This window comes from Cydia splendana, chromosome 26, assembly GCF_910591565.1.
Source record: "Cydia splendana chromosome 26, ilCydSple1.2, whole genome shotgun sequence".
Lineage (NCBI taxonomy): Eukaryota > Metazoa > Arthropoda > Insecta > Lepidoptera > Tortricidae > Cydia > Cydia splendana.
This window is the reverse complement of record NC_085985.1, coordinates 50001-72395: the sequence shown is the minus strand read 5'-3', so window position 1 is coordinate 72395 and position 22395 is coordinate 50001. Positions and strand designations below refer to the sequence as shown.

Genomic DNA, 22395 nt, shown 5'->3' with positions numbered 1-22395 from the left:
TGAAGCTAGACTATTAGGCGTATAAAAAAGAAAAAAATCTGAAAACTGAAACTTTTTAACAATTGACCGCGCGTTAGCTAGGGTCTCCTTTTCAGCTTAGGCAAACTGCTTTTATGATGAATACCTACTATAGTAATTTCTGTACAAAAAGTAATGATATCCCAACAAAAACATAAATGTGAAATGAGAGCCAAGTTCAATATTAAGAATATGTGTCGTTGTTGACTCGCTGACAAAAGAATTGAGATCTATATGGGTGCCAAGTTCTGTGTTGTGTAGAAAATCCTAAAATTATAAAGGAGTAGTCTTGGCTAGTTTTTACGTATAGGCTACTTTTCTAAAATTTGGTTTGTTGGTAAAAACTAGCCAAGTCAAATCCTTTATAATTTCAGGATTTTCTACACAACACAGAACTTGGCACCCATATAGATCTCAATTCTTTTGTCAGCGTGTCAACAACGACACATATTCTTAATATTGAACTTGGCTCTCATTTCACATTTATGTTTTTGTTGGGATTTGTATTAAGGTACACTCCGTAATTGTGTTGAGATTTTAATTAGTTTTTTAGAGCGTACATGTGGGTGCTTAACTTAATTGTCATAATAAGTAGTATTTTTAGGATACTTTTTTTTAATGCAAATAACTAAGGGTAATAAAATGTATTTAAAAAAAATCATATACTTAAATTAAATTCTTAGATGAGGATTCAGTAAGTTTAAAAATTTAAATATTAAAACCTTTTAATTTTTTTCTTAATAGATTCTTAGGCGAAGTACAATACATTTATTTCATTATGTTTATTTGATTCAATCATGTTTTATGATAAGGTAAATATATTGATATATGTCAAGTGTTAAGAAAAATACATGTAGGGTTTTAAACCAATGTATTATAATATAGTAAGAAAAATGATTTTACCAGATTTGACTTTGTTAACACGGACTTGATGCATAGTAAACAAATAACGAGGAACGAAATAAGTGATAGATATAGAAAAATAAAACGTGGAATAGATATACTTATGAAATAAAGTTTAAAAAAAAGGGGTTAAATAATATGATATGTCTATGAATCAAAAAAGAGATTAAATATGTCTATGAAATACAACTTGAGATAATTTTACTATAGGATATGGAAAAATTAAATGTTCGTAGGTAACATTTTGTAAAGCAAATTTCAATTAGAATATAAAACAATGAAAATAAATTTCAATAAGCCCCCATTCCCACGGGCGCTTTTACAACGCGCGTTAAAAAAGCGTTTGAATGACACAAATGGATACGTGTGTATTTATTCACACGACGGCGGTGGCGCTTTTTATCAAGCGTTGTTGGATTTTCGACTTTAAGCCTTGGTCGTTAAATCGAATTTAAAGTGCGGACAGATTCAAACGCTTTTTTAACGCGCGTTGTAAAAGCGCTCGTTAGTATTGAGCCTTAGAGTTTAGAAAATGAAGTTATTACAATCTAAAGGAGTGGTTTAATGAAAAAAATTGGCGAAGATAGAAGGTTGAAATTGTAAGGTTTAGAAAGTCGTGTTAAAGATGACAAAGCTAAGCAGATAAGTTTTTATGATGCAATTAGCCTGATCACCTATGAGACGAATAATTACGAAGTTATTGATAAGTTGAGTGGATCTCATTTATATTTTTTTTTACACTGTTTTTGGATTAATTTAAGTAAATAAAAAGGTACTTTATAAAAAAGTCTATCAATTCAAAAAAAATCTGACATTTTCGTGTTCCGTCCCCATTCCTGACAAAAGGCTAAAATTCCTGACATGTCAGAAAAATTCCTGTCATCTGGTAACCCTAGTCTAGTACGCCCGTCTGTAATGGCTTTAAAAGTGGTAACAGACTATCGCACCGCACGAAGGTCATTGTGCGACGCACCCATAAGTAAGAGCGAGAAAGCGATATCTCTTCCTCGCTCTTACTTATCGGTGCGTCGTACAATGACCTTGGTGCGGTGCGATAGTGTGTTACGGCCATAAGATTCGCATTCTACGATTAATTAGTAGCTTTTGTAATTTTGAACGGGTCACACTAAGACAAACGTCAATGTCAATCCATTGCCAAACATGGGTCAAAACCATCTTCGACGACGTGATCGACGGCGACCAGACCAATATTATTACACTCTTTGACGGCGACGACGGCACCGACCATGCAGCGACATTGTCGTTCGTTTGGCGTATATAGTCATTCATTATTTTATTAATCGCTGTTAATGTCGCAAGAATCGATAATTTGGTATACTTAATATTTGGACGGGCGTTGTGCGAGATGGAGGGGATCCCGGACGGCTGCGCGGCGCGCGTGAAGCAGGAGCCCGCGAGGGATGCTGGTCGCGGTAGTCGCGGTGAGTGAACATGAACACTAACGTCACTTATATTTATCTCATCATTACCGTTTAGTCATAGAGATAAACGCATTTTACGAGACTTGCTCCGCCATGCTATACAATGTAATACATTACATTAAATATACATGTGTACCTACCATATTGACATCATCCACGGCTGTATTGGCTGTTTAGATTACTTTAGATAATCCTTGATGTTGAGATCTTAGCCGTGTACGGAGCCACTCTGTTGTGTTCCAGCACCACATTAAAGGCTGTCTCTTCTCTGTCCATGCACAAGTACAAATTCAATTCAAGTTTTGAACTTACAGGAATAAAAGAAAGTTTAAATTTGGAACTGAAGGTGCAAATATTGCCCTTGAGTCTCACAAGGATAAAAGATAATTATATTTGTTAAGCAGTCCATGACCTCTTATGCCACTTGTTATAGTCATATTTTAAACCGAACTTGTCCAGTCAGCATCATTTAGTCGATAGTATCCAAAGTTAACCAATCTTTAAGCAAGCAGATACGTCTGCGAGCGATATACCAAATTTTATGTTGAAGGGAAGATTCTAAAAATTTACCTCTGCCGGAAGCGTAAAATTTTCCATTTTTTCCTTTAATATAAAATTTCGATTATCTAAAGTATTTAAATAGTTTGGTACACCATATAATTTGTATATGGCATACCGAACTATTTGAAAACTTCGGATGCTATGTAGGTAACGTAGGTAGTCAGTATAACTGTCCAAAGAATCAAATATTATGATAATAAAAAACTAATGTATTTCATTCGTTCTGCATACTAGCTAAGATAACATGATTAGTTTTTGGTGTTCCTGCCAAATTAATCTGAGGAACATGCATCATATAGTCTCTTGTTAATAAATTTAAATGCATTGTTTTAGTAATTGTAAAGGAGGAACCAGAATTCGTGGATGAAGAGGAGTGTGTGAAGGAGGAGTGTGAAGACTACACAGACGGGTGTGGAGTGAGCGAGGCAGCCATGCTGGCCGGCCTGTACAACGAGCATGAGGTCAAGGACGAGCTCGTGCTGGGGCCGGAGCACCCGCACCTCCCCACAGTCGGCCTGGTGGTGAGAGGTAGGTTAATTTTTGTTTAACATGTACACATCTCACTGTGGTATATCCTTCCCCATAACAAAAACAATCTACATACCAAATTTCAACTAAATCGTTTCAGCGGTTATTGATTCCCCATACAAAATTCCAACCCCCTTTTCACCCCCTTAGGGGCTAAAAATTTCAAGTTTTTGAATTTTTGTTGTTTGTGTACTAATAAGTACTATCTTACATAACAAATTTCAGCTTCCTAGGACTTCCGGAAATACCCTAAGGGTGATGATGATCATCAGTGAGTAAGTGTGTCAGTGACGAAATCGGGGTTTTTTTAGATATGAATAAAATCTAGAGTATAAGAGCTATGCAATTGAAAATGTGTATGTTTAATAAGTCCACTATTGACATCATATCCCGAGAGTTTTGTTTATCTGGCATAATCCAAACCCAAGTTATGAGGGTTCAAAAAAACGACGAATCGCTTCCAGAAAAGGTAGGTTGTAGTGCCCTTGCGCTTCGCTTTGCTCGTCTTGGCGGGATAAATTTTCGGTTTCTGATAAGTTAAAGTGACGTTACAAAGTTTTTCACTCTCCCATCCCCCTTGTCACAACATGTCACATTTTCTTGACCCCCTCCCTCCCCCTAAACGTCTGATGTAATGAATGGTGACGACCCCTTACAACTGTTAATGTCATTCATTGTATACATAATATACACGTCACATGAATTTGAATAGATGTGTTTTATTATCTAAATTATCTTAGAACGCTTTATTGTTACTATAGTTAAAGAAAGGTTAAGGTTAGGACGGAAGTACATCTGGACTTCCAGACTCCTCACTTCATTTGTATGCTTAAGTTTTTAGACCTGTTGAATCCATAATGGTAATATTTATTTTCATAAGTACCGTATTTTTTTCCAAAGTCACATAGAGAAACCCAAACAGAAAATGATCAAAAACAGAAAGAAGATAATATTTACATTGCAACTTTTAACGTCAGAACACTTAAAACAGAAGAGTCATTATTGCAACTAGAACATGCTTTGGAGAAAATAAAATGCCATATCATCGGCTTAAGCGAAGTAAGAAGGTTAGGCGAAGAAATTCTAGACCGTAGCGAATATATTCTCTTTTATAAAGGTGAAACAAAAGGCTTGTTTGGAGTTGGTTTCTTAGTAAAAAAGCAGCTATGCAAGGAAATTGAACAATCTACAGGTATCTCAGACAGAATTGCTGTTTTAAACATAAATTTACCAGGATCTAGAAACAAATGGTCCATAATTCAAGCATATGCACCCACAGACATAGCTAGCCAAGAAGAGAAAAACTCCTTCTATACATTATTAAGAAACACCATAGAAAATACCCACATAAACATTATATTAATGGGAGATTTCAACAGCACACTGGGATCAGAGGAGACAAATTATAATAACATTGGCAAATACACTACAGGAAAAAGAAATGATAATGGTACCCGATTAATAGAGTTTGCGACGGAAAACAGATTATACATAATGAATACATTTTTCAAAAAAAGATTTAGCAAAAAATGGACATGGCTGTCTCCGCTGGGACTAAAAGATGAAAGAGATTTTATATTAACTAATAACAAAAAAGCATTTTTAGACGTGGAACCACTTAACAATGTGAATTTTAATTCAGATCACCGACTGATTCGTGGAAGAATTACTACCAAAAATACCCTAAAATCAAGAAAGCATATAAATATAAATAAGACCGTAATTCCACATCACATTCCAGAAGAGATAGAAAAAAATATATCGGAGAAACTTTCACAAGCAAGAAAAATATAATATCATAGAAAGAGAATTAATTGATTTAAATAAGCAGTTCAAAAACATATCTGAGAAAAGAGACAGAATGGGACCAGAAGCGAGGAACCTCATAATTCAAAGGCAACATCTGCTTATAGACAAGAAAAACAACAGAAAAGAAATAACATCTATCAGTAAGCAAATAAATGAAAGTATTAGAAAATACAGACATAAAACAAGGACAGATAGGATTCAAAATTGCATCGAAAAAACAGGAGGAGTAAAGAAAGCCATGAAAGAGCTTAAAGAAGAAAAATCATGGATCCCTTCCATTCAAGACAAAAATAAAAAACAGACATCCAAACGACTACATATAATGCAATTTTATAGAAACCTCTACAACGACGATGAAAGTCAGGAAAATGAAAATATAGATAAGGACTATCAGAGTAACACCGATGAGATTCCTGAATTCTTAAAGAGAGAAGTGGAGCTTGCTATTTTAAGTCAAAAAAACCGGCCAAGTGCGAGTCGGACTCGCGTTCCAAGGGTTCCGTATATTACACAATTTTTAACAATCAGTGCCGGATTAAGATATGTTGATGCCCTAAGGATTTCTAGGTGCCCCCTCTCCCTCGGGTCATCAAGATTACATTGATTTTTTGGTAAATTGAGAGAAGTTCATTGCTGCGTTACAGCTGAGAATGGAAATCAGTCACATCATTTTATCACGAAAATTGACAGTGCCGCAGCAGTAATGTTGCAACAGAGTACCTAATGCTGTTGCAGTCGCCACCCGAATGTCACCTTTATCATAGGTTAGAAAGTAATAGAAACGCGAGCGAAGCGAGCGCGGAAATTTTTCGATATAAAAACGCAATATGATAGACAGTTGTAAATTTTTACTTTTAGTATGGAAATCAGTCACATCATTTTATCACGGAAGTTGACAGTACTGCAGCAGTAACGTTGCAACAGAGTAATGTTGCTGCAGTCGCCACCAGTATGTCACCTTTATCATACCTTATAAAGTTATTAAAAACGCGAGCGAAGCGAGCGCGAAAATTTTTCGATATACAAACGCAATTTTACTTTTAGTCCCAACCAGGCGCGAATCCAGGATTTCATACAGAGAAGGGATGGGACAGTTTTCTATCAGCCTAGCTTCGCATAGGGCTCGATATTTCTTAGGCTTCGATATTCGAGGTTGTTTTCATGCATAAAATATGCAAGAAAGCAGAGCTTGGAATTGAATTGGCGAAGTGTGAGAAAGGCAGTAGGCCTAGCTGCGAAAGAGGAAAGCTTGGATTTGGATCCACGCCCAAGTGTAATTAAGGCAGAAGGCCTCGCATAAGACCTAACGCCGAACCGCAAAAGAGTGGGTTGAAATCGAATCTATGCATCTAATCACGACTCTTCTTCTGCTACCGATTGTTTCCCAAAGAATTACGCGCCATTATTTTTGCAAATTAGCTTTTGGACAGCTAAAAAAAATCGTGTGGTAAAAACGATGTGTCTGTCCCTAATTTTAAAATTTGTTCATCTTTTTCAACCTGGCATTTTGGTGCCCCTCCTGAACGTGGTGCCGTAAGCACGTGCTTGTTTTGCTTATTGGTTACAAAGTCTTTATTAATTCAACCATTAAAGTCGACGAGTACAAAAACTTTAAGCTAGCTCTCAATTTAACATTTTTTTTAAACATTATTTTTAATTTGACCTTACAATTACTCGTAAGTAGGTAAGACCGTTAAATATTTAAAATGATTATCTTATCAGAAAATTATCACCAATTACTCTAAGAAAACTACTACTCTAAGTAATCCGGCACTGTTAACAATGTATTTTTTATGTGAAACGTGAGTGAAATCTCTTTAAAAAATCCGTAGGGGTCGGATTAAAAACTGTAATTAAGTCCGACTCACGCTTGACTGTACATTTCTAATAGGTTTTCCTGTCATCTATAGGTATAGACCTATTTTATGTATTTTTTTCAAAATTTTAGACCCAGTAGTTTCGGAGATAAGGGGGGGGGAATGGTCATTTTTTGCCTATTTTCTTGAATAACTTCTAAACTGTTGATTCGAAAATTATAAAAAAAAATTATTTGAAATCCTTACAATAAGCTCTTTCATTTGATATGTAACATGATATAGTTCGAAAAAATTCTTTTTTCATTTTTTCATTTACCCCCCAAAAGTGGCCCCCATGTTTAAAATTCATTTGTTTACGTTACATGTCCGTATTCGGGTCACAAACTTACATATGTGTACCAAATTTCAACTTGATTGGTCCAGTAGTTCCGGAGAAAATCGGCTGTGACAGACGGACAGACAGACAGACAGACAGACAGACAGACAGACAGACAGACAGACGCACGAGTGATCCTATAAGGGTTCCGTTTTTTTCCTTTTGAGGTACGGAACCCTAAAAACGATAAATCCCCTGGCGATGATAATATTACTAATGAGTTATTAAAGGCAGTCCTTAACAGTATTATTGATCCTCTCACTAACCTTTTTAATGAAATTTTAAAGAAAGAAAAAATACCAACACAATGGACAAAAACTACAATCACACTCTTACATAAAAAAAAATCGGGCAAGTGCGAGTCGGACTCGCGCACGAAGGGTTCCGTACCATATAAAAAAAAAAAAAACAAAAAAAAAGCAAAAAAAAAACGGTCACCCATCCAAATACTGACCACTCCCGACGTTGCTTAACTTTGGTCAAAAATCACGTTTGTTGTATGGGAGCCCCATTTAAATCTTTATTTTATTCTGTTTTTAGTATTTGTTGTTATAGCGGCAACAGAAATACATCATCTGTGAAAATTTCAACTGTCTAGCTATCACGGTTCGTGAGATACAGCCTGGTGACAGACGGACGGACGGACGGACGGACGGACGGACGGACGGACGGACGGACGGACGGACGGACGGACGGACGGACGGACAGCGAAGTCTTAGTAATAGGGTCCCGTTTTACCCTTTGGGTACGGAACCCTAAAAAGGGAGATAAAAGCGACATAAATAACTACAGACCCATAAGCTTGATGAGTAACATATATAAAGTATTTTCGAAATTAATTTTAGGACGTGTCACAAAAGTTTTAGATGAGAACCAACCAAGAGAGCAAGCTGGATTCCGAAAAAACTTCAAAGCATAATGGTACGGAACCCTTCGTGCGCGAGTCCGACTCGCACTTGCCCGGTTTTTTAATATGTGCATTGTACCTGTACTCACCTATGGATGCCAAACTTGGGCACTTACGGGGAAACAAGAAAAGAGGCTTGCTACATGTCAAAACAACATGGAAAGAAGCGTGCTAAACATTAAGCTCAAGGATAGGGTAAGATTGTCCATAATTAGAGCCAGATCAAAGTGTGGGAGAGTGGTCAAAAAGGTTAAGCAACAGAAGTGGCGGTGGACTGGCCACATCATCAGAGAAGGGCTAGATAAGTGGACAAAAGACCTTATCGAGTGGTACCCAAGGGGGCACAAAAGGAAAAGAGGAAGGCCTACTCTTCGATGGTCAGATGACATTAAAAGGATAGGAGGAGTGGACTGGCCCAGGAAAGCAAGAGACCGCGGTACCTGGAAGGACTTGGAGGAGGCCTATGTCGGAAGACAAGCTGAAGTTGTCGATGGGACTGAGAAAATAGTAAATAGTAATATATAATATTGAAAAATAAGGTATATTTTAAGTAGATAAGTATTAATGTTAAAACTTCAGTAATAAAGGCTATTTTATTTTATTTTATTTATACCGTATTTCTTATTTATAAGCGATTTACGGTTTCCCTTCTTATGTTTAGATGGATTTAATGTTTTCGTTTTCTGGATATTAATACTTAATACATTTAAATTCTGTTAATCACTTTATCTATTTAAATTTGTAATTGAATGCCAAATGCCAGAAGTTCATATGTAAGCATCAAGTATTATGTGATGTTGCAGCACCTGCTCTTGTCTCCTCTGCGGTGGTGTCGGTGTCGGGTCGGCGCCGCTCGTGCTCGGTCAGGCTGGAGCGCCTGCTGGTGGACGCGGAGCGGCGCACCTGCCGGATCGGGCGCCGCACATACAAGCTGCACGCCACCGAGCCCGCACCCACACCCCATGTCACCACCGCCATCTATCAATGTCCCCATTGCGACAAACGGTTCAGGAACAAGTCGGTTTTGATGAAACACATACGCACTCACTTGTCGTCAGGACCGTCGAGTGGTGAGAAACCTTATCAATGTAGGTACTGCCATCACAAGTTCAATAGTAAAGGAAGCATACGAAAACACGAGATGACACACACAGGTGAAAAGCCTTTTAACTGTAAGTACTGTGACTACAAGTGCATTGTGAGAGCAATGTTACGGGAACATCTGATGACTCACGGTGAAAGGCCGTTCAAGTGCAGGTATTGCGACTACAGGTGCCGACATAGACGAAACTTACGAACTCACGAGATGACACACACTGATAATAAACCATTTAAATGTAGCTCCTGCGATTATCGGAGCATTTCAAAATCTCATTTACAGAGGCACCTCATGATCCATACTGGTGAAAAGCCTTACAAGTGTCGGTACTGTGACTACACGAGCCGTCAAAGAGGAACCTTACAAAGACATGAGATGATACACACTGGTGACGCGCTATTTAAATGTAACGACTGTGAGTACAAGTGTACGCGGAAATCAGCCTTATTGACTCATCTCATGGTTCACACTGGCGAGAAGCCTTACCAGTGTCGGTACTGTGACTACAGGAGCCGCCGTAGAGACACCTTACGAACTCACGAGACGATGCACACTGGTGACGCGCCATTTAAGTGTAACGACTGTGAGTACAAGTGTAGGCATAAATCAGCCTTAGTGATTCACATGATGGTTCACACTGGCGAGAAGCCTCACAAGTGTCGGTACTGTGACCACAGGAGCAATCGTAGACGAAACTTACGAGCTCATGAGATGATACACACAGGTGACAAACATTATAAATGAACTACTGTGATTACAAGTGCAATCGGAAAGTAACGTTACAGGCTCATGAGAGGATACATACAGGTGACACCCCCTTCAAATGTAACAGCTGTGGTTACAAGTACAAGAAGAAAGCAAACTTATTGGCTCACCTTATGATTCACACTGGCGAGATGCCTTCCACGTGTCGGTACTGTGACTACAGGAGCCGTCATAGAGGAAACTTACGGGCTCACGAGATAACACACACTGGAAACAAGCCTTTTGACTGTACGAGTAGTGACTGTGACTACAAGTGCAATAGTAAAGCAGAACTTCGACGACATCAAATGATACACTCAGGTGAAAAGTCTTTCCAGTGTAGTTATTGCGAATACAGATGCAAGCATGAAGGAATCTTAAAGAGACACCTGGATCTTCACACTACCTAATAAACAGCTTTGATAGCCAGATGTCATTATAGATGACATTATAGATGTCTTTATAGATGCCTTGTCATTATAGATGTGCGCGGAAGACTCCAGGCACTCTCACGGACCGTGCAACAAACGTTTATAGCGTGCCGTAGCCAAAATGGCTAAAACCGTAGTTTCGTCATGTCCGTCAGTATGACCCTGAAACTTAAGGCAATTTGGAATATAAGTATTTTTTTGTGACCCGTTACTTCGTTTTTAAGTTAAAATTTAAAATAATGTATATTTATGGGCACATATTTAATATTTTAATAACCAAACATATTAAATACGTGAGTGATCCGTTCTTAATATATTTATGCTTAGCACTCCATATACATGTAAGTAACCATAAAAAGGAAAATAAATCAGTAAATAACAATTCTTCTAAGTTTTTTTTTAATAAATATACTACGTCCGTGGTAGACGAGAATACGGCCCGCCTGATAGTTAGCAGTCACCGTAGCCTATGGACTCCTGCAACTCTAAACCGGTCAACTGAAGTTATTTTGAACATGACTGGTTGTGCCCTTAATGTCATGCTCAGTGTAAGGTCCGTAGTTACCCTTCTGTGACAATAGGCTGCCTTCAACGGGTAGGAGACTTCAGAGGAATGCGGCTAGGTGAGCAAAGCTACCGTTCACCGTGGAGTGGAGTGGAGGGGTAAACTTTCAACTACATAATTTATTCCACATTAACTACGTGCTTATATACAGTTGAGTGATCGTAATTCTATATCCTTAATCTACACGTTAATACTATACAAACATTATCTTAACTAGATCAGCGCGTGCGATAATCTCTTCCACGGTAACATCACGCGCTGATAATATTCTTCTGATCGCCACGGGGACTATTGATACTTACTAAGGTAAGGTATCATCTAAGTATTAGTATCTTATAAACGAAAGGTAGTACCTTTGCAACGCTTTGTATTAGGTACGTATTTTTACTAAGAAGAGATTTTTGTACGATAACTTATAAACGGCTAAACCAATCAATCCAATCATGTTAGCTATAGGTAGTTTCGTTGAAAGTCTTCATTAAGCTTTATAATCAATCGATAGTACTCTGACAGTCTTCTAGAAAGCGAGTATCGCTCAAGATTTCTGAGAAACCCATAGGTTTGGGTATAATTAGTAGTTTCAGAAAATAGTAATGATGGGCCTACTAGCGCCATCTAGTTAGTTATTGATGATATATATATATATATATATAATATATATATATATATATGTCGAGTATCGATGGTCTCAAAGGCGGTGGGCGCGTGGGGGCAGTACGACAATGCACCACTTCACAGCCAAACCAGCATGCCACCACTGCTACCAGTGCATGAAATAAACATTAGTACTCGTTAACCATACTAGTGCCTACTTCAGTACTAAATGTTTAAAATAACTAATTGCTATTTTTAACTCAAGGGAGCGATATGAAAGTAAAAAGAAACCGTTTAAATCCCTATTCAAGCCAAACCAGGCCGGCCCCAACCCCACATATCTGACCCGAGAAGATTCAGCCCTATATGGGACCGGCAACAAACTCAGAAGGACAAATCTTTTCAAAACAAGTTAAAACAACACATAACACATCATTTCTTTATTTCACAAAAGTAAGCCTCTAATGAAACATAAGAAATCAAAATAACACTTGAAATAAAACTAAATGGTTAAAGAACGCGGGATTCTATAAGCTATCAGAATAATCCTTCAGGTATAAGCCTTCAGGAACGTAGCGAGTTAGGCACGAGGTCGGCTAACGAGCACGTCCGATCTCCAGCGCGGTCCGATCAAGAAGAACTACCAGCGGCGGAGCCTCTCCGCTCCCGCCTCAGTAAAGTTGGCAAACCTGCTCGACCAGTCTACCAACATACCGACAAAAATGCCAACTCGTGCCTACGCTCACTCGAGAGAAACCTCTCGACGTTCCAAAGCCTTCTACCTGTCATCTCAGTTCAACAACACGCCAATAGATGGCGTTACTCTCTACGCAACTTTATTTCAACAATGCGCCAATAGACGGAGTTACTCTCTACACAACTTTATTTATTTTGTTACAACCAAATAATACGTAGCTCAACATTGCTAATGGATTTTATACAGGCGTCTAAAATAATGAACTATAACGCTGCAATACGTCTTTCTGGTGTCAGGGTCCGACATATATATATATATATATATATATATATATATATTTATAATACGTTGACTAAGTTTCACTAATTTTGATTTACACGTTCGTTCCGTTTTCATAAAATCTATAGGCTACACAAAACACTGTTAGGTTTCGGAATTTCAAAGCTACAGGTTGCTACAGGAAAGGTTAAATATTGTTAATGTTTACATCGGTATCGAGGACTACTAGCGCCATCTAGAAGGCTTCTTGTGAACTAAACATAGTCTTATCGATGAAATTGGGAAAGTTCGCGTAATAGAACTGTATTTTAATAAAAATATCAGTAAAACAAATACATTATGACATTTTTTTGTGAGTATTTAACATAATATACTTAACAATTTATGAAGGTTGTTAACCGCCTTAAAAAAAAGGAGGTTCCTTATTCTCACTTGACCCGTATGTTTGTATCATAGTGAAATAAAAAAACAGCGTACCTACACTCCATACATCAGCTTTGGTACCAATCGACTGTCGACATTTAGCATCGAGTAGCGGAATTATCAGTACTGCTACTCGATTCTAGATGTCTCGTGCGGCGACTCACGAAACTAGCTTCAGCTTGCGATTTCGGTTGCGTGGGATGATGATGATGAATGATAAAAACTGTCTTATATCCTTCTCAAAATATCTTCATACCAAATTTCTTCTAAATGTTTGAAGTATGGTGACAATTAATGCAGTGTTATCTCGTATCCCTCGCTTATATAACTTGGAATTCTATTCTGCGGACCCCTTTTTCGGCTCTATGAACAAATATATTAATGATATCCACAAGACACTAAAAAAAAAACTGGTCAAGTGCGAGTCGTACTCGCGTTTCAAGGGTTCCGTACATCACACAATTTATAGCAATTTTTTTTGTACGTGAAACTTTGAAATACCCGAATGGGTCAGTTCAAAAACCAGATGTAACATGAAGTGTTATGGCGCGGTGGCTTACATCTCTGCAACTATGTAAAGTAGCAAAGTAGCTTGGATAGGAATATTAAATGCCAAACAATAGTACAAGTGTCCAAATGCGAAGACTTACAGCCGTATTCGAACAATGAGATACGTTAAATACTAGATATTGAAACGATATGGATTGGATATGTCAGTGTCAAACAAGTGTCAAAAGTGACGTTCCAATCCATATCGTTTCAATATCTAGTATTTGACGTATCTCATTGTTCGAATACGGCTGTGAAGGCCGAGCTCCGCGTAGAGCTGAAAGCTCGGAGCGTCCAGCGGGTTCGCGCTTCCCACAACTTCCGCAAGTGTTTTAAAAGCGAAGGTCGAAAAGACATAATATATATCTTGTACCTTTAAACGAGCAATTCTGTGTATGGTCCTGGGTTCGAATCCCGGTAAGGGCATTTATTTGTGAACACAGATATTTGTTCCTGAGTCATGTGTGTTTTCTATGTATATAAGTATGTATTTATCTATATAAGTATGTTTATATCGTCGCCTAGTACCCATAGTACAAGCTATGCTTAGTTTGGGGTTAGGTCGATCTGTGTAAGATGTCCCCAATATTTATTTATTTATTTTATATATTTATTTATAACGGCTCTAACGATTTCGATTAAATTTGCTATAATGGGAGTTTTCGGGGGCGAAAAATCGATCTAGGTCTTATCTGTGGGAAAACGTGCATTTTTGAGTTTTTATGTTTTCCGAGCAAAGCTCGGTCTCCCAGATATTAGTGCTAGAACACGTAACTATAGTACAAGTACCTTATCAATCATTAGTAGGTACAAGTACCATTGCGGCTGTGTGCCAGATACAGCCTAGTCGACATTTTTTGTCTTCAATCGGACGCTTGAACCTAAAGGCACACCTCTTCGGGACGCTTCGGACCTTCGGCCTTATGCAGATATCGGCCTAGGGCCTTCACAATAGCTGTCTACACCACGTTTAACTTAAACCATTGCTGCTGTGTCCCTAAAATTACCTAAACGCATTTTTGTTCTTAAATCCGACTCACGCTTGACTGTAGATTTGTAATAGGTTTTCCTGTCATCTTTCGGTAAAGTACTATTTTGTGTATTTTTTTCAAAATTTTAGACCCAGCAGTTTCGGAGATAGAGGGGGGGGGGAATGGTCATTTTTTGTCTATTTTCTTGAATAACACGGTATAGTTTGCTAAACTTTGTTTTTTAATTTTCTTATTTACCCCCCTTATCTTATCTTATCTTATTTTATACTATAAATATCAACTTAATTGGTCCAGTAGTTTCGGAGCAAATAGGCTGTGACAGACGGACGGACAGACAGACGCACGAGTGATCCTATAAGGGTTCCGTTTTTTCCTTTTGAGGTACGGAACCCTAAAAATACTAATTTATTAATAAAATTAAAATGATTCACCAGTCTGTTTACCCTGACCATCGGACACACACACACACACACTGAATGTACTGCAGATATTTACAAAACAAATTAAACCTTAAAGTAAAAGTCATAAACTAAAATTATAAATAAACAAATTGAATGCAGATTTATTGAAGCATATGCACTTAAATAAAAATGAAATACGAACAATATTCTGTATGTATAAAGACTAATGACGTTAGTTCATGAACACAAAATATACCTACATTACATGCAACTGCATGATAATCGTTTACGAACCTAAACTTACATTTATATATCTGAATATTATCATAACCTCATAATTAAATTAATGATGAGCATTTTGTATGACTAGCACACTGTCTTTTTTAGTTCTTAAATGATTAATATGTTAACCAATACCTATAGATACCACTTACGTTATTTTAAGTAAAATGTAATCAATGGATAACTGTTATTGGCCATCTGTTATGTAAGTATTCATTCATATGTAAAACGTTTAACCAATAAACTCTGTTCGTAAAGAGAAGAGTCGTGGAATGTATTGGGCCCCATACATTCCACGACTCTTCTCTTTCCGCACAGACTCTACTACGAAGAGGAAATTCCCAACCGCTTAACTTTCTCATTCCTGTTAATATAGCCAGTGAACCTACCCTGAGTAGTAAGAAGTCAATAAAAAGTGCAATGTATCTGCCCTATTCTTAATTTAATATTAAATCAGAACATTTTCATTTTAGAGTAGGCATTACAGCTGCAGGACAGGAGGATACTAATTAAATGAGCACATCGTTAAAACTCTCTACGTGTTTCGGCAACTTAGAGAGAAATACTTAGAGAAAAGTTGCTGAAGCACACATATAGACCAACATGAATACACATATATATAAAAAAAACACGTGAATATAAAACTAAAACTTTATATACAAAATTATTATGACGGAAAATAAAAAATCCGGAAGATGGCGCTTCTTAACCATGACGTTCAAAATAGATCACGCTGTTAAGATTTTTCTACGGAATACCTACACACTTGACTAATGGGATGGTTAGGTAAAGGTTCGGAGTTAGGTTAGGTTTTGAGTTGTTAGGTTAAGTTTTGAGTTGTTAGGTTAGGTTTTGAGTTGTTAGGTTAGGTTTTGAGTTGTTAGGTTAGGTTTTGAGTTGTTAGGTTAGGTTTTGAGTTGCTAGGTTAGGTTTTGAGTTGCTAGGTTAGGTTTTGAGTTGCTAGGTTAGGTTTTGAGTTGTTAGGTTAGGTTTTGAGTTGTTAGGTTAGGTTTTGAGTTGTTAGGTTAGGTTTTGAGTTGTTAGGTTAGGTTTTGAGTTGTTAGGTTAGGTTTTGAGTTGTTAGGTTAGGTTTTGAGTTGTTAGGTTAGGTTTTGAGTTGTTAGGTTAGGTTTTGAGTTGTTAGGTTAGGTTAGGTTAAGGGTCTGTCCTTCGGCAGACTTGGCTCAAATTCGGAATATAAGGGTTTCTTAAGGAGATCTAAAATCTGGACCCCCCTTTAGGGGTGGGAATCCCCCTCCTTCTGGGACCTCCCATACAAATTTTTCAGTTTTTTTCGGTTTTTGTTTTTTTTTAAATTAATGTTACAAGGCTAGATAGTTAAGTTTATAATTTAACGAAAGATATTAAAATTGTACAAAAACGGTTTTTTTTAAAACTCTGTAGCTCTAAAAATAAAGATTTTAGAGCCGGGTCAAATTTTTTTTGTAAATATTTCTATGTCCAAATCGGTCCAAATAAAATTCCAAACATACGGAAATGTGTTACTCGTTTAGTACTTTGTACTAGCGACAGTCTAAAACTGAAGTCCATTTTGCTCCATCTGTTACCGTTTCCGAGATATATCGTTTTGAACTTACGAATTTACGAAAAAACTTTGCCTTTCACTCCATCAGGCGCTGATGACTTCTTTGTATGGAAATAGTGAAATCCGACTCGCACTTGACAATTTTTCATAGAAATTTGTTTTTATGTAATTTTGGGCAAGGTTTTAGGATTTGTATGGTAAGTAATATTTGGTACTGTTTAGTTTTTAATGCATAGTTTCACCTCATTTCATTCCCACCTTTTTATATATATATTGTCATTTGGGGAAAGAAGAAAAAACAGAAGAAGAAATCTGTCATTAAAAGGCAAACGATCGGTGCGGACAATTTGTCGCGTAAAATTATTAATTTCGAAAGAACTGCGGAATACATTGATTGCGGAGGACCTGCACCACGACACAGGGGGGTGAGTGTAGGTTTCTTATTTATTTATCTTATATCTTGTGTTTTTTCCACCCTTCATATGAAACGGGTGTAGTCTTGGCGAGGCCATTGAACCAGCGCAAGGCATAAGTTAAAATCCACGCCGAATCGGCTGGAAGGCTTAACTTACATTTTGGTCTTCGAGCCGGATTTGTAAAAATTCGGGCTCACTTTGTCGGCGCCTCGGCAAATCTCACCCGTTTCTTTCATTTTATCATTGCGGTTTCATTTCATACCAATTTGGGGGAAATATTTATTTTTAGGTCACATTTTTTAATATTTTATATATTATTATATTGACTGGGGATTTTGTTTTATTTCATTTCATTTTCCATACATTCCATCTTTATTCGTCGCGGGTTTTTGAAATTCAATTTGTCATAAATTTATTTTATTGGTTTGACATCTTAAATTAAAACAGTTTTGGTTGCTAAGTTACCATATCGCTAGGTTCAGATACTATAGGGTTATTTCGTCTTGTTAGGTAACTGCTATACTAGCCTAGTGGTTGTAGTAGTTGCTTACTATTACTGAGATATTTGTATTTTTCTAAACATTTATATTTCCAGTGAAAGCGGTATAGAGCATTATTTATCGGTATTTAATGCTATTTCGATACATGAATAAATTTTTCAGGGGTTCTAAACATTTTCTTTCAAAGTTTGCGGAATAAATATTTCATAATATATATTGAAGTTAGCGGTATAAACTCAATATATTACAAAGGTGCGGTTTATATTTAATGATTTATTGCGGTGCGGTACGTTAATTAAAAATAATGTATAATTGTTATTTGTAGTTTTCATGGTGTGGTTCTTGTTCGGATTCGGGATCCTATTGATTATATTTATTTGGATTTCGTTATCGAATACCAACGTAAACATGGCGGCAGCTAGGCGGATACAGTTGCTGCAGATGAAATATCATACAGCATGTCGTAGTATGGATGTGTTGGATGGATTTGCTCGTAATCCCGAATTGTCTTCGGAACAAGAAAGTGATTTTCTCGTGCGGTTTCAAGATTTAGAGAAAGTTTATGAGGCATTTACGGAAATGTTTTATGAACTTCAGCTCTCTGCTGCGGATATAGAGAGCTTTGATTTAGAAGGTCATCTTCAGGAGTACGAGGCGTACAACAAGAAATATTATTTTATAAAACAACGCCATTTAGGGTTGACTAATTTGAACGCTTCAGCTAACGCGGACAATAGCTGTAGCAGCGGTAACGGTAATGACAATCCTAAGAGCGCGCGGAATAGGACAGTTCTCCCTAAAGTCAAACTTCCTACCTTTGCGGGACAGGTGGAAGAGTTTGTTCCCTTTATGGAATTGTTCCAATCTTTGGTGGGCAATGATACCACTTTGTCGGATACTGAAAAAATGTATTATTTGGCGGGGTCGCTTTTAGGTGAACCAAAGTCCTTGACCCAGCATTTGTCGGTCACAGGGGACAATTTTTCGGTTGCGATAGATTTGCATGTTAAATGCACGGTATAACAACAAAAGATTGTTGGCGGATCGTTTGTTGCACAATTTGTTAAGTGCACCTCATGTGACCACTAAGGGGGCAAGTGGTTTAAAAATGTTTTTAAATACTTTGATTGAAAACACAAAAGCCTTGGAAAAGATGCAGTTTCCTGTTGATTCGTGGTGCTATTTGCTGTTTTATATTAATTTTCAAAAGTTAGACGGCAACTTGAAGAAACATTTTGAAGACAAGCACGCCGATAAAGAGTTACCCACATTCTCAGACCTTATAAAGTTTTTGGAAACCGAAATACGGATTTTGGAATCCAGTGCGGAGCCACAGGCCGGTACGTCAGCGGGAAGGCGCAGTGAAAGTGGACAGAGCCATGCGGTAAAGGCTCATGCGGCATTTGAGGGTGCGGGTTCGACGCCGTCGTGTCGACTGTGCGGAAAAAGCGGACACTTCATTGCTAGGTGTGATAAATTCTTGGAGATGAAACCTGCGGCTAGGAAGCGTCAGGTGGTATCTCTTAGATTGTGCTTCAAGTGTTTGAATGGTCACAACATTAACCAGTGCACTTATAACAAGAACTGTTACAAGTGTAATTCGGCTAAACACCATTATTTATTACATTTCGATCTTCCGGCAACTGGTTCAGATTGTGAACAACGTTTGACTTCAAACAATGTTGCTACAAGTGGGAAGGCTCACAGTGCTACCTTGTCCTCTCCAGGTGCTCCTATTGTGAGTGCACCTTTGGCCAGCGGCAACCCAGGAAGTGCGGTCCCTGGAGTCACTGGGCTAATGGCATCACAGGCCAACAAACCTGATAGGTATCAGCGGAAGGTGCTACTTGCAACGGCAATAATAAGAGTACTGGACAGCAGCGGAAGCTTCCACGAGGCGCGGGCCTTACTGGATGGAGGCAGCGAGAGCACATTTATATCGGAGGCTTGCGTGCAGAAGTTGGGCTTAAAACGGTTTAAGTCTGACGTCCCAATCACAGGACTGAACTGTACTCCTATAAGCGGTTGTAGGGGGACAGTTAACCTAACCATGGCACCTAGGCTGACGGATCAGCCTGTGCTAGTGACCACGGCTACAGTCTTAAATGAAGTTACCTATGACTTGCCTGGATATTCGTTGAATGTAAATTACCATTAGCCACGAAGCGGTTCTTGGCTATGGAAAAGCGGTTCCTCGCGAAGGGGAATCGAGTTCACCAATTGTGAATTGCGGTTTAGATAGTCTGGAGACATTTACCTTCAGAAATGAACCCTGCTGATGTCGCGAATTGCGGTTGTCGCGCATCAGTGCTCCTTGAGCACCCTTTATGTTGGGGTCTTCATTAGTTGTCAGGTGATGCGGAGACCTGGCCCAGGAATAAAATGGATAATGCGGAAGATCCATTACCTGGATTGCGGAAGATGAAGGTAAATGTTCGGGTCTTAGTCGGGATTGTTGACAAAGATAATATTTTAACGTTCACTGTTTTAACGCGGTTTAGTAGGTTGAATATGTTATAGGCGGTCGTAGCATATTGTTTCCGGTTTGTCAGCAATGCCATGAATTTGTCTGAAAGTCTGATAGGGGTATTGACAGTCTCAGAGCGACGGTTCGCTTTGCAGCGGTTAATTAAATTGGTTCAGCAGGAGGAGTTTGCGGATGACGTCCACTGCTTGACCAAGAATAAGGTTTTCTCGCGGCTTTGACGCGATTCACATCTCGACGCGGTATGCTGAGTGTGTTAAGTTCAAATTGCGGAAGTAATTATTTGGGTGCAAATAAGTATTTGGATTATGTGCGGAGATATTTGGCTTCTCAGGAAGTACAGCAAGGGCTTAGCGACGGCGCGGCCAAGCTATCTCATTTCGGTGGTCTATTTGAGGCGACCGTAAAATCGGCTACCTATACCATTATTGCGGCGTCCTGCAACACCGACGACGCTGCTGTATGTGTCCCGATTACACTACCTTACGAAGGTCGAGGAGATCGTGAAGTATGTACGAGCCAAGTCCGGATTCATCCTGAGGGTCGTGAAGTTGGAATCTCGACACAGTGTGAATTTTAATTCTTTTGTGCTGAGCGTTCCGACTGAACATCTAGCGACCTTCACCAAGGAGGAGTTTTGGCCGAAGGGTGTCAAGTTCCGGCGGTTCCGCGGCCGGCTCCCTGACACTGCGGGGTTGCGAACTGCATCGCAGCCATAATTGTGTTTTTAGTTTTAAGATATATTTTGTAATAATATGTATGCTAGTTTTAAGGTATTTATCTATGGGCCAATAGTTGCCTGAAAATAAATGTTTTCATTCATTCATTCATAGGTCACAGGTTTTGACGTTCGACGAATTGGTAACGGTATTTACCAGGTTTAGAAGCGGTTCTTAATTTTTTTTGTCGTCCGTTATGCCCGTTGTCCCAAGATCCTCATGAACTTGAGGTCTTGACGCTTGCTCATCTATTTATAGTTAGGCCTTTGCTTTCGGTTCCGGAGTACAATTTTGAGGATAATCCAAACTCGCGGTTGAGTCGTTTTAACTTAATTCAAGCTATGTCTCAACGCCTGTGGAGAAAATGGAGTGAACAATATCTACATTCTCTTCAAATGCGTAGAAAATGGACATCTCCAACTGATCCGCCTAAGCTGGGCGATCTAGTTCTTATAAAGGAGGAAAACTTACCTCCTCTTAAATGGAAGTTAGGGAGAATAGAGGAGTTGCTACCCGGCAAAGACGGCGTTGTTAGGGTAGTACGTCTAAGAACTCCAACAGGTAGCCTCACACGGCCGGTTGTTAAAATTTAGCCTTTCTCGGGCGGGGGAATGTTTAGTTTTTAATGCATAGTTTCACCTCATTTCATTCCCACCTTTTTATATATATATTGTCATTTGGGGAAAGAAGAAAAAACAGAAGAAGAAATCTGTCATTAAAAGGCAAACGATCGGTGCGGACAATTTGTCGCGTAAAATTATTAATTTCGGAAGAACTGCGGAATACATTGATTGCGGAGGACCTGCACCACGACACAGGGGGGTGAGTGTAGGTTTCTTATTTATTTATCTTATATCTTGTGTTTTTTCCACCCTTCATATGAAACGGGTGTAGTCTTGGCGAGGCCATTGAACCAGCGCAAGGCATAAGTTAAAATCCACGCCGAATCGGCTGGAAGGCTTAATTAACAGGTACATTGGGGTAAAATTCTCTGCCTCCAGAAATAGGTAGGTTAGGGTTATTTTTTTTTTGATGTCCCTAAAAACGAAACTGTTCCCAGAGATAGATCTTTGCTCCCAGAAATAGGTAGGTTAGGGTTATTTTTTTTTGATGTCCCTAAAAACGAAACTGCTGCCAGAAATAGGTAGGTTAGGGTTATTTTTTTTTTTGATGACCCTAAAAACGAAACCCCTCCCAGAGATAGGTTAGGGTTAGGTTGGTTAGGTTAGGTTAGGTTAGCACTGCGACCTTTACAGGAACCAACTGCTACTAGAAAAGTGGGTTAGATTAGGTTTTTTTTTTTCTGCGTAGG

At 38.4% G+C, this 22395-nt stretch overlaps 1 protein-coding gene across 1 annotated transcript; it reads left to right on the top strand.

The window, feature by feature from the left end:
- Positions 1-2113: 2113 nt before the first annotated feature.
- On the top strand, positions 2114-10412 carry LOC134803515 (zinc finger protein OZF-like). Its single transcript, XM_063776314.1, has 3 exons — positions 2114-2363; positions 3258-3452; positions 9165-10412. The coding sequence occupies exons 1-3, from the start codon at positions 2288-2290 to the stop codon at positions 10202-10204; spliced, it is 1311 nt and encodes a 436-aa protein (XP_063632384.1). The 5' UTR covers positions 2114-2287; the 3' UTR covers positions 10205-10412.
- The last annotated feature ends 11983 nt before the right edge of the window (positions 10413-22395 follow it).